This window comes from Elephantulus edwardii, unplaced genomic scaffold (assembly GCF_000299155.1).
Source record: "Elephantulus edwardii isolate Elephantulus edwardi_28Jun2011 unplaced genomic scaffold, EleEdw1.0 scaffold00290, whole genome shotgun sequence".
Taxonomy (NCBI): Eukaryota; Metazoa; Chordata; class Mammalia; order Macroscelidea; family Macroscelididae; genus Elephantulus; species Elephantulus edwardii.
The window spans coordinates 2,329,248-2,342,134 of NW_006400040.1; the positions used below are offsets into that span (position 1 = coordinate 2,329,248).

Consider the following 12,887-nt stretch of genomic DNA (forward strand, 5'->3'; position numbering starts at 1 on the left):
TATAAGTTTCGCATTAGAATGATCAAGTGTTTTGGGATTCCCATTCTTCTCAGAGTCAGCCATAGTTTGTTATGATCTACACCGTCAAATGCCTTTGCATAGTCAATGAAACACAGATAGACATTCCTCGCGTTGTAAAATATGGTATTAATATTTTTTCCAATTTATACTGAGGATGGAATAATTTTTTTTAAGGATGTGTCACTATCTTGGCCTTAGACAATATTGTGTGACATCTTGAAGCTAATTTCACTTTTTCTCTTTTGGGAATCTTTGCTTTCCTTGTCTTCATGGGAAACCCATTAAACCTAAACTTAACATGATCATTTTTGTTATGGAAAACATTTCTGATGAACTAATTATGTCAATGTTGGAGGAAAATAAAGGTGTTTTAAGAGAATATGATAAAAAACAAAATTTCTAAGTCAGTGGAATGAGTTTTTGTTGATAGAATTGCATACCTTTTAATATCTCAGTTAAAACTTTAGTAGACTGGATTTTTGTTAAGAAATGGACGTGTCAGATAAATAAACCCATATATATATAAAAATATGGATGTATATATATGGAGATATATATGTGTATGTGTGTATATATATGTGTGTGTATATATATGACACAAACTTGCTTGCTGAAACTGAGGAGGACCTGAAGCACTTGCTGCAGAAGGTTTAGGACTGTAGTCTTCAATATGAATTGGAGCTGAACATCAGGAAGACAAAGATTTTCACCACTGAGCCAATTGGCAGCACCATGATAGATGAAGAAGAGATTGAGATTGTTAACAATTATAACTTGCTTGGCTCTACAATCAATCAACACTCTTAGCACCAGCTATCAGGAAATCAAAGGACGAATTGCACTGGGAAAAATCTGCTGCCAGGGACCTCTCCAGAGTACTGAGAACCAACGACCTCTCCAGAGTACTGAGAAGTGCACCTGATCCAATCCATGGTCTTTGTAGCTACTTGCTATGTGTCAGAGAGCTGGACAATTGCTAAGGATGACAGAAGAAGAATTGATGCCTTTGAGTTGTGGTGCTTGAAAAGAGTCTTGAACATGCCGTGGCCTTCCAAGAAAACAAATAGGTCTGTCTTGGATGGAGTGAAACCATGTTTTTCCTTGGAGGCTAGGATTTTGATGCTCCGCCTCACATACTTTGGGCATGTGGCCAGGAGAGATTGGTTCTTGGAGAAGGACATCATGCCTGGAAAGGTGGAGGGACAGTGCAGGAGAGGAAGACTCTGGATGAAATGGGTTGATACATTAACTGGGGTTGTGGGGATTGGTGTGTTGGAGTCAGTGAGCCTGGCTCAGGAAAAGGCAGGCTTCAGAGCTGTTGTATATAGGTTCGCTATAGGTCGCAGGTGACTCAGTGACACATAACAACAACAGCAAATCGATGTATATATACATCTCTGTATACCAGCTTGGAGTTTCTTAGGTGAAGTGCAGGTGTTAGGGTGCATTGTTTGTCAAAAAAATGTTTTGTATAGCAGTTATGAAACCTAAGAACTAATTTCAGAACTTACTAAAGGCACTGTGACATAGGATGATTCATTGGTAGGTACTATGGAATTCTCTCTGACTCACAGCTACCATGTGTACAAGAGTGAAACATTGCCTGGTCCTATGCCTTCCTTACAGTCACAGCAGTACTTGAGCTCACTGTTGTTGCCTCTGTACAAGTCCATCTTGTTGTAGGTCTTTTGTTTTTTCCCCCCACTCATCTGTTTTACCAAGCTTGAAATCTTTTTATTCTGCCTGAATTAATCTTGCTTTTAAGGAACATTCTTACTGTACTTGTTTAAAATGCTGCTTTTGGATTTACAGAGTTTGGATACTCTCTAAGAGAGAGTGGAATTTGTGTTCAGAGTCCACACAGGTTGCAGTGTTTTGAATGGGCTTAGCCTGGCTTTCTTCCACATGTCTTGTGGTCTGGACCTGTTTGCTTTAGTTTCAACTTAATACTGGATTAGAATCAGAATCACAAGTGTTTGTGTTGTACTGGTGCTTTTAAAAGATGTTGTATATTTATTTTCTTAGTATAATAATAATTGTTAATTTTTCTGGTATTTTTTCCTTCTAATTTTATTGATTTGCATACATTCATTCATGTACAATACCTGTTATACATGCATATTGTGTTTTATACAGTGTTTCATTTACATTATCTCTTTCTTGTATACATGAAATTTAATACTTGTAATACATTGTATTTTAAACAATCGTTCATAAACATTGCATTTTATATAGTTACTGTTGACTTATTCCTAGTATTACCCCATCTTTTCAAGACCCCATTGAGTATTTCCTGTTCCTTCACTTCCTGCCATTTGCCCACTAACCTTTGCTATCCTAAAAATTTCCCCACTTACCTTTTTTCCCACTCTCTTTGCCATTTCTCTGCCCCTTTTGAAATTTATACACATCATGCTCAATTATTCTTCTATTTTATAATAATGGTCTTATCCAGTGTTGATCCTTCTAAGACTGTTTTACTCAGTCTAATGCTCTGCAGATTCTTTCATGTTACATAGTATTTATAAACTTATTATTCCTTAGTGCTGCATAGAATTAAATTGTCTGAATTACCACAGTTTCTTTGTTCTTTTGTCATTGGGCTAGTATTTAATTTTGAATCCTCATATATTTTAAAGTAAAATAGGAGGCTCAGTGAATGTTTTTTGGTTTTCAGTTATTTTTCTTTTTAAATTTTTAAATATTTTTCCTCTTGTTACTGATTGAATTATGGAAGAACTTGGTATTGAAAACCCTTAGGCATCATTTAAGAAGCCCTGGGGGTGTAGTGGTTAAATACACTACTGCAAACTTACAGGATACAATTTAAATACACCCAGCAATTCAGTGGGAGAAGAACCTTATATCTGCTCCTGTGAAATGGGGCAGTTCTGCTTTGTCATATGGGACCTCTGATTTGAACTTTGACTTTACAACCCCTAACAGTAATCAGAGATGTCATTTAAAAATTTTATTTGTTCCTAGTATTTGTTTAAGAAACTCATTTTTGAAAAGTGTTGCTCAATAGCAAGTTGACTTTTCTGCTTTTGATTCCATTTCTGTTCTAGACTCAACTCATGGAAATTTTGCTGCTTTTATTTTTATAACATTAAAACTTTTTTGTTTTGTATTTCTTTCTTGAATTTCTCCTTGTCCTTAGGGTACTCTGGTGGCTTAGTGGTTTGGAGTTGCTCTGCTAACCCAAAATCATGTGGTTTGAATCCAACAGGTACTCCATGGGACAAAGATTTGCAGTCTCCTTCCATGTGATTTACAGCCTCTAAAAAACCCACTGGAGGGTTTACTGTGAGCTAGTTGGAATTGAATAGTTCTTGACAACAACAATGTTCTTCTTCTAAAATATATGTGAAAGGCATTAATGGAAGTACTAGAGGTTTAATGGATCTCTGATTTTTAGTGCTGTATATTAAAGAAATTGGCATTTGACCTAATTTCTTGGTTAGAATGTATTACTGATACAGTAGGCGGGTTGCCTATTGCACATATCTTCCATAATATTTATAAAAGTGCTTGAATTAAATTTCTGACAGTGCACTTTTTGAAGATAAGGTTTATTTTAGAATATAAAACAGAATACTGAGTTTTGAATACCTATGAGCAATTTTTTTTCTTGGTAAAATCTGAAGAGTGGTCTACTAAACAGTTATGAGTCGTCATTATAGTAACTGAGCTTGAATAATGTCTTTCAGTTAATAAATTTTTCAGTGGAAAAAGATTCATGCTACAAGATATGTTGACTTTAAAACCATGCAGCCCTTCTTGTCTTTCGTGTCAGCTTTTTTTTTTTAATTATTATTAAATTTTATTAGTTTCAATGAACATTCACAGGGATTCTGGGCTTTCACTCCTTCATTGCCGCACCATTCTCTCCACCCTCCTCCCCAATTTGTTCTTCTTCCCTGCCATCTGAATGTCTGTTTTAATTGTCCAATTGCCACAGTGCTTGTCAAAGTCAGTTCTGATTAATCTCCTTTGTCGGTGTGTCCTTTGCCATTCCCTATCACTCCTCCCTGAGAGAGACTTCACCCTGAGTCATAAGGAAAAGGGGATGGCGTATTCTCTTAGCTACTTCCTGCTGAAAAGGGACGCTGTGGGTTTCAGGGTGAAGATCTTCTCTCACTACTCTAAAGGGCCCCTTTGGCAGTAGGAAACACATAGACTATTATGGAGATTGATTTTGGAATTTAGATGCACTCTTATTGAATGTGCTTGGCCGTACATGTTCATATCCTTGAAGATGTATCATGGGGGTGTTGCAACCTAGAAGACACAAATTTGACTAACAAGTTATAAGTACATGAGTCAAAAATTATGGAAAAGTAAAAGAAAGGATTCTTTCATTGTTTTACAATGATTCCATTGTATATTGTATACCCTGAAGAGACCATAGCTGACATCCAAGCAGATATATGCACACCCATGTTTATTGCAGCTTTGTTCACAATAGCAAGGAGTTGGAAACAACCTAAGTGCCCATCAACAAACGAATGGCTAGAGAAGCTGTGGTATATTCGCACAATGGAATACTATGCTGCATTAAAAAATAAGGAACTCATGCAATATTATTCAAAATGGTTGACTCTGGAGAACATTATGCTGAGTGAAATATCCTGGTCACAAAAGGACAAATATTACATGATGCCACTGTTGTAGAATGGGACTGTCCTTGGGGTTGGGGAGAGACTGAGTAAGATGGGTTCAATAATGTATACTGCACTGAAACAGAGGAGGGAGAAAACTGTTTAAAAGAGATATATGACTAGGTACTTCTGTCATCACAGGAGTCTAGAGCGAGGGCTACATGGTGGAGGGGACCTGGGGGAGGGTTTGTAAAACGTGTCAGCTTTTAAAAGTGATAAAAGTCATTGCAGCAATGGACTTGAACAAGGAGATGACATGCACAGTGGTGCGGGATAGAGCAAGGTTCTGGTCTCTTGTTCAGGTGGTTGACACAAATTGTAATCGACTGGATATATAACAACAACAGACTTCCTTCTTTCCAGATGAAGCAGTACCTGGACCCCTTGTGTTCATTTAAGAGCTAACCTGAGAAATTGTTCTGTTACTCCTTTGAGGTCTTGTTCTAATGCTTATTAATTTTGCCCACAAATTATCAACGATTTAATAACATAGAAAGGTTTGTTTCCTGTCACTCTGAAATATCAGAGAATTCTGCTTAGTCAACATTCCACAGACTAAAAAGAAATTATATGCCAGTGGAGACTCCTTGCTGCTCTTATTCCTATCAAACAGTTTCATCCTAGAGAGAGTGAGACCAGGCTGCTCTTTGGAGGCAAGGATTATGAAGCTTCATCTGATATACTTTGGACTTGTTGCAAGGCAGGACCAGTCCTTGGACAAGGATGTCTTGCTTGGGAGGGAGAGACAGCACAAGAGAGGCGGGCCCTCAAGGAGATGGATTGACTCAGTGACTGGGGTAATGGGGGATACATGTGTCAGAGACATTGAGGTCTCAAGATAGAGCAGGATTCAGAACTGTTGTACATAGGGTTTCTGTCAGTCGCAAGCTACTTGATGGCACTTAACAACAAACAACAGTTCCCACTCAAATAGCAAGACCTTCTAATTCCAGAAATCAGTTTTTAAAAGTTAGTACTAAAACTATAAAGATTACATGGTTTCAAAGTCAACATATTGTCAACATAATTTAACATGGATGTGTGCTTTTTTTCCATTGCAGAATTTCTCAGCTAACTAAAAGACATTTTACATATGTATAAGATAGTCTTGTATATGATAGTACACAGTAAAAACTAATAACAGGACCTAAAAATACAATATTTGTTTATTGACACTTAAGTACTGGTATTTTATAACTAGAAAGTACAAACGATTGCAGTTCATAGAATTACTCCTCAGAAAATAAGTGGTAGCAGTTGTGTATGTAATATTTAAAATCAGCCTGTCTGGGTATTATCTCAGAAACTCTAGTATTGAAATTTTATGTAGAGAATTGACTTTTTCATCAGCCTTTGTTGGTAGGTTACATATTTGTAATAAAGGGTATCAGACATGACTCCCTCTCTTTCTGGCTTATGAGTATTTTCTCTAGGAAGTATGTTGTCTGCCTCAGCAAAGTGTGGGTAATTTCCTTACACCAGGCTGCATGGTTGAATTACTAGAGCTATTAAATCACATCTCTCTCCTACTTAGAAAACTAGGTTAAATTGTTGTTTAATTGATAGGTAGATGCCTGATAATCTTCTCGAAGAAATCTACCAGAATTGTTGGATAATTTGTCATGATGTTATTGGTTCTGGAGGCTTAACTGAAGATGTTGTTAATGTGCTGTCAAGGCCTTTTTGCCTCACAGTGACCTCCTGTGAACTGCTCCATTCGGTTTCTAGGCTGTAATCTTTTAGAAAAGCAGGTCACCAAGTCTTTTTCTCACAGAGTTGGAAAGTTTTGAACTAACTTTTCGGTTAAATGTGTTAGCAAGTGATCTCTAAACCATTTGTGATTACAGATCTCTTTAATGGAAGAAGATAGATCATTTCTACTCATCTAACAGTATTGATTCTTTGATGTCAATCCAGATTTTGACTTTTATATATATTTTCTCCACCTGTTTTCTTAACTTTTCTAGTTTCCTAGATAATGATTTTTTTATTTCTGTCTGTTCCTCTCAAACCTTTTCCCCACCAATCTTTTATCTTCTAGTCCCTAGTTTTCTGAGAATTTCTGAATGTCAGCAGGATTTTCTTGGTGTGGGAACAAACTTAACCTGCTAATCATATAAACTAAACTTTTTTTGTACTGTTGCTAAGGAATTTTTCCCTCATAGGTAAAAATTGAACATTTTTAGCTTAGCTTCTGTTTGACTATTTCTCAGTTTCAGAGTTGATGGGAATTCAAAACAACTATGAGATATCATCTACAGTAAGAGTAGCAAAATTCACAGAAAAGCAAACAACAGGCTGGAGAGGTTGTGGAGTGGAAATGTAAAATGGTGCAACTACTGTGGAAGGCAGTATGGTGCTTTCTCAAAAAGTTGGAAATACAAATACCATTTGACCCAGCAGTTCCACTACTGAGAATATACCCTAAAGAAACCAGATCTTTGACCCAAGCAGATATATGCACACGCATGTCTATTGAGGCTTTGTTCACAGTAGCAAAGAGTTGGAAACAACCCAAGTGCCCATCAACAAACGAAAGGATAGTGAAGTTGTGGTATATTCACACAATGGAATATTATGCTGTGTTGAAAAACAAGGAACTCGTGAAATACACAAATTGGTGACCCTGGAGAATATTATGCTGAGTGAAATATGTCAGTCACAAAAGAACAAATACTGCATAGTGCCACTGTTGTAAAACGGGACTGACATCAGGATTTGGGAACACCTAAGAAAAGAGGAGATAAATAATACATATTGCATTAAAACAGATGAGGGAGAGACTGTTTTAAAAAATACAGGATTAGGTATTATTTTCATGATAAGATTTCTGAAAAAGAAATGCATAGTAAAGTAGACTGTGGACTTGGGGGGATTGTATAACAATGAAAGATTTTTTTTCTTTTCAAAGAAAAATGAACAGTGGGGGAGGGGTGGGTAGTGAGCAAAATGTGCAACAATGAATGAATGGGGAAAAATTAAACGGGAAGAATATGCTGTAAAAAATATATGTATATAAAAAAGAAATAGTAAGCTTGATAAATCTGCACCACCCCCCCCCCCCCCCCCGCCCCCAGAAACGAAAAAAAGAAAGCAATTGAGAAAGAATGCAGTAAGGTGGTAATGGAAGTTCTTTTGATTTTTATGAAATGCCAAATTTTTTTCTATCAATTTTTGTTTTTTCAAATCAAGGTGTTATATACACACAGATTGGTATAAAATGCACTTATCTTAAATGTAGTGCTCAGTTTTTTTTTTTATGGTCATTATATATAGAACATTGTAACCAGTGTTCAGACCAAGATATAGAGCACCTTCCTATTTTGTAATTCTCAAGAAGTAAACTAATTTCTAATTCCGTTAAGCATCTGCTAATTTTACTACAAAATTCTTTACCAAATAAAAAATTTAATTGGAAAGATAAGCAGTTTCCTCCTGTGTGATATATAGCCTCTGAAAACCCATTGGAGAGTCAGCTAGGAGTAGGTCCTGACTTGATAACAATGAGTTGAGTTTTTAGCATAAACTTTAGAATGAGTTTGAGTTAAGTGCAAGTGCTAACTGTTTTGCACCAAAGTCTTGGCACAAGCGTTTGAGTTTTTCTTTTCAGTGACAACAGGTTTGAGGTGTTTGTTTTCTCTTAAGCACTGCTGTATCCTTTACTCACGATCTTTTTTAATATCCTAACACTGGTGATAATGTAACACATTGATGGGACAGACAGAATGTCACATTTTGAGAACACTGAGATCAGTGTCTCACTTGAGTCTCATTGCCTTGGTAGCTCTTTTTGGATTTGATGTTAAGTCTGTACGTGTGCCATTTCCTCCATATCATTAAACCAGATTTATCAAATTCTTCATTGATAGTGACCCATGCGTTAACACTGTAAAACTGTAAACACTGTAAAACTGTTCCGTAGGATTTTCAATGAACTTTTGGAAGTAGATAGGCATTTATCATATGATAATTTTAATGAACAATACCAGTGAACTTTCAGTTTACAGCTTTCAAGTCGGAACCTGCTCATAAAAAAATCTGTAGTAAATTTTTTGAAGTTATAAATTGCACTAGAGGAAATCGCCCATCTTTGTTGCTCCTTTCTTTTTCCCTTGGAGTAGCTGGGGGATTTGAACTCCCTGTTACTTGGTAGGACAACACTCTATCCTTTAGGCTCCTGTTATTCTCAAATTTATTAAATTTTTCAGAGATAGAATGGCTTAATTATAGAACTTAAAAAACAACTGTCAAGTTGGTAGCATATTTTATGATTAACAATCATATTTGGTACTTTTTCAATCTTTAATGTTAAAAATTACCTGATTTGTTGGATTTAAGATTTAGCTTCCATACCACAAAATATTTTTGTCTAAATAATTTATTGTGGATATGAGAAAAGAACATTTGTAGAATTTTTGTGGAACTTCCCATAAAAATATTTTTTATGTCTAAATAGAATATTTTTTTTTTTACAAAATTTGTCAATTTTCATTATTTACCCCTAAAGTCCTGTTGGAAAAGAATGTAGCTAGAAGGAGCTGAGCAGTCAATCTTAAATTAATGTGGAAAATAGGATTTTCATTTTCAGGTTGGAACTATTTTGTGGATGCTTATGAAACACAAATGATCATTGTTATTTGCTTAGTATTAAGATCTGTTTAATTTGCTTCATGTTACACCATAGGATAAAATTTGCTTAAAAGAATGCTATGCAGCAGTTAGAAAGATGATGTTCTTTTCTCTTTGCTCTACCACCTAAGCCTTTAAGAAATACTTCAGACCTTAATTTAACTTGCCTTAGAGTTCTTGAAAACAAAGTAGTGGTCATTTCATGCTTGCTCTGGTTTTTAGGCGAGTGTCATTCCATGCATCATGCTCTCTGTGCCTTCTAAAATGATCCAGTTTGGCCATAGATTCTGGACATTGGCACTTTTCTAATCCAAGTTTGTTTACTTTTAGGAGTGTGCAGACTGGTGCCTAAAATGGAAGTAGATATTAATGGAGAATCCAGAAGTACCCTGGCCACCCTGCCCTTGCCTGTGGCTGAGGCCAGCTCTCCAGGGAAGGCTGAGACGGAGAAACCCCGCTGCTCCAGCACACCCTGCTCCCCTATGCGGCGAACTGTGTCAGGCTACCAGATCCTCCACATGGACTCTAACTTTTTGGTTGGCTTCACAACGGGTGAGGAACTCCTGAAGTTAGCCCAGAAGTGCACAGGAAGTGAAGAGAGTAAGGGAGAAGCCATGCCTTCCTTGCGTTCTAAACAGCTAGATGCGGGACTTGCACGTTCCTCTCGTTTGTATAAAACCAGAAGTAGGTACTACCAGCCATATGAGATTCCAGCTGTCAATGGCAGGAGGCGAAGGCGGATGCCCAGCTCAGGAGACAAGTGCACTAAATCTTTACCTTATGAACCTTATAAAGCCCTCCATGGGCCTCTGCCTCTTTGTCTTCTTAAAGGTAAGAGGGCTCACTCCAAATCTCTGGACTACCTCAATCTAGATAAAATGAACATCAAGGAGCCAGCTGACACAGAAGTGCTACAGTACCAGCTTCAACACCTAACCCTCAGAGGGGACCGGGTGTTTGCTAGGAATAATACATGAATGTCTTGGCAGAAAGTGTAAACCAGTTTAGGTCAGCCTACAGTTGGCTAGAAAAATCCACTGCTGTACTCTGTACATGACTCTTCACATTATAGATGGTTATATCAGCTAAGTGTTCTTGGAACATAAAAATAGTTTGAATCAAATTTTGGATACAAGAATGAAATTACAGGTACTTGGGAGAAAATCATTCTAGCGCACGCAACTGCAAAAAAACCAGAATGTTAACTATTAGTTTGTATAGCTTTTTAGCTAGAAAAAGGTTTTGGTACAGTAACACCGTCTTTATGGTTCTGACACTCAAATCGGGAATGTAATTGCTTAGTTGTTGCTGACTTGGTATGATTCATTAGAAATTTATATCTTAAGTACTCAAGTACTTCTTTAATCTCTGTATTTTACTATGAAATGTATGTAATGATTTGTTTTATGAAATTAAGAACTTGAACATTGCTGAATTGGACCACTTTTTATTTTTAAATATTGAGTTTAAATATTTTATAACTGGTTTTGCACTGAAAAAAAAAGAAACACTTAACATTTCAGATTGACAAGAGAATAATCTTTCTTTACTTGCCTCAGTAATATTATTGAGCAATGAATTTTTTTATTTCCGCATGGAAAGTTATTGATCTTCTCTATGGTTGTAAAATATTTCTTTATAGCGTTATTAAAATGTGTCTTACTAAAATGAAATTTGGGATACAAAGTATTTATTTTACAATGAGTAGGGGTGGGGGGAAGCTTTTCCAGAAAGTTTCCAATATGAAGTTTTCGTAAGTTGAAAATGTTTCCTCAGTTCTTATTTTCTAATTTAAAATTCATCTGGAACTTTACTATGGAAAGGATTCTTTTAATTGTGGATTATAGGCATAATACTGTTTGCATCCGAATGTTCTGTAAGTGAATGGAACTTTAATAGATGAACTCATGATTTCTATATCGAATGCTTAAACTAAGTATGAAATGATACCACTCAGCATGACATCGGGTCATTCCAGTTTTAGTTCTGTGTAGCACAAGCACTCATCGAAATTCCAGTTTCTAGGATTAGTGTATGAGCCTCAAGTACTTCTACAGTTTTAATGGGTTAATCCTGGATTACTTAAAAATTTATGTCAATTGCACTGGTTTAATTTGTTGCTAAAGGAATAATGCCCAGGCTTTAGTAACAAATGCAGCTCAACTATTCTTGACTATATTTTGAAGGGGGAAAAAAAAATACATATGTATCTTACTTTTGTAAAAGTTTGTAAAATTTCCCCCCCCCCTTTTTTTTTTTTACTCTTAAAGGTGCAATTTATTACTGAATTGTCATTTCTGGCAGCACAGAACTGCTTATTTTAAAATTTGTTCTGAGAGCTGTGAGTTTCTTAGGTTAATATTAGCAATCTCACTTATGAAATAGAAACACCTTTTAATTAATAAGTGGGTCTTTCCAGGTATAATTGTGAGTTTTCTTTAGCCAAAATGAATGGCAACTCTATTTAGAGCAGAATAAGTATTAGAAAAACCCTAGGAACTCTCTTAATCAGCATTTATTATACTTTCACTGAGACAAGCCATGTGAAAGAGCCTTGGGTAAATTTGCCCATATATTACCAAGTTGATCAGATTTCTTGGTAGGCTGGAAATTTTCGGCTTTTGTATATTTCAAAGTAAATTGCACCTTTGTAACATATTGTATTGACAAATGATCACTGAGATTAACTATATCTATACAGTCATTAGTTTGACAAGAAATAGAATCCTGTCAGATGCCAAAGAGTTGGGATTTTTACATTTAATGATTAAACACCGTTATTTATTGATGATTTACCCTGTGGAATTGTATTATTTCTAACTATGAAATAAAAGGGTGATGTAAACACACATTGTTTTGTTGTAATTTAAATGTGGGCCAACATCGATATTCTAATTATTGTCCAAGATTTTGGTGGTGGTGGTTTGCCTAGTGGCTTAAGTGGCTAACCCCCTCATATGGTAACCGAAAGACTTTCGGTTTGAATCTTCTCAATGACTTTTTGGGAGAGGAGATGTGGCAGTCTCCTCCCAAATAGATTAAAGTTTAAGAAACCCTATAGGTAAGTGTGTGTGTTTGTGTGTGTGTGTGTGTGTGTGTGTGTGTGGTGTACTGTGGAGTCAGAGCTGACCCGTGCATAGCTGACCCTCTGGTGGGTTTTCAGAGGCAGTTAATCACCCTGGAGGAGATTGCTCATCCTCCTCCCTATTGGAGCAGCTGGTGGCCTCGATCGAACCACGTCCCTTGGAGATTGCAGTGCAGCTTCATGTCATGAAGCCACCTGCTGACCCAAAGGCCACACCTCTCTTAGTGGTTTGAATCCACAAGCAACTCAGTGGGAGAAAGATGGACAGTCACTTCTTGTGCAATTTACAGCCTTGTTAGCCCAATAGAGGGTCAGCTGTGAGTCAGTTTTGACTCAACAGCAATGAAGATTTTTCTTGGTGGTGGCTGTTTTGAAGTAGTCACTTAAAAAGCACCCGTAACTTTTAAGCAGCCCTGTTGGGCTATGAAACAAAAGGCCTACGGTTAAAATCCACCAGCTATTCCTTCAGATAATGGTGGCTAGTCACCTTA

At 36.6% G+C, this 12,887-nt stretch overlaps 1 protein-coding gene across 1 annotated transcript in view; it reads left to right on the forward strand.

Annotated features, from left to right (window-relative positions):
- Positions 1 to 12,222, forward strand: part of LOC102870648 (chromosome unknown open reading frame, human C5orf30) — a 27,012-nt gene extending 14,790 nt beyond the window's left edge. The window contains exon 3 of the mRNA XM_006900684.1: positions 9,642 to 12,222. Coding sequence (XP_006900746.1) covers positions 9,665 to 10,288 — 624 coding nt within the window. The 5' untranslated portion in view covers positions 9,642 to 9,664 and the 3' untranslated portion in view covers positions 10,289 to 12,222. The remainder of the gene's footprint in view (positions 1 to 9,641) is intronic.
- The last annotated feature ends 665 nt before the right edge of the window (positions 12,223 to 12,887 follow it).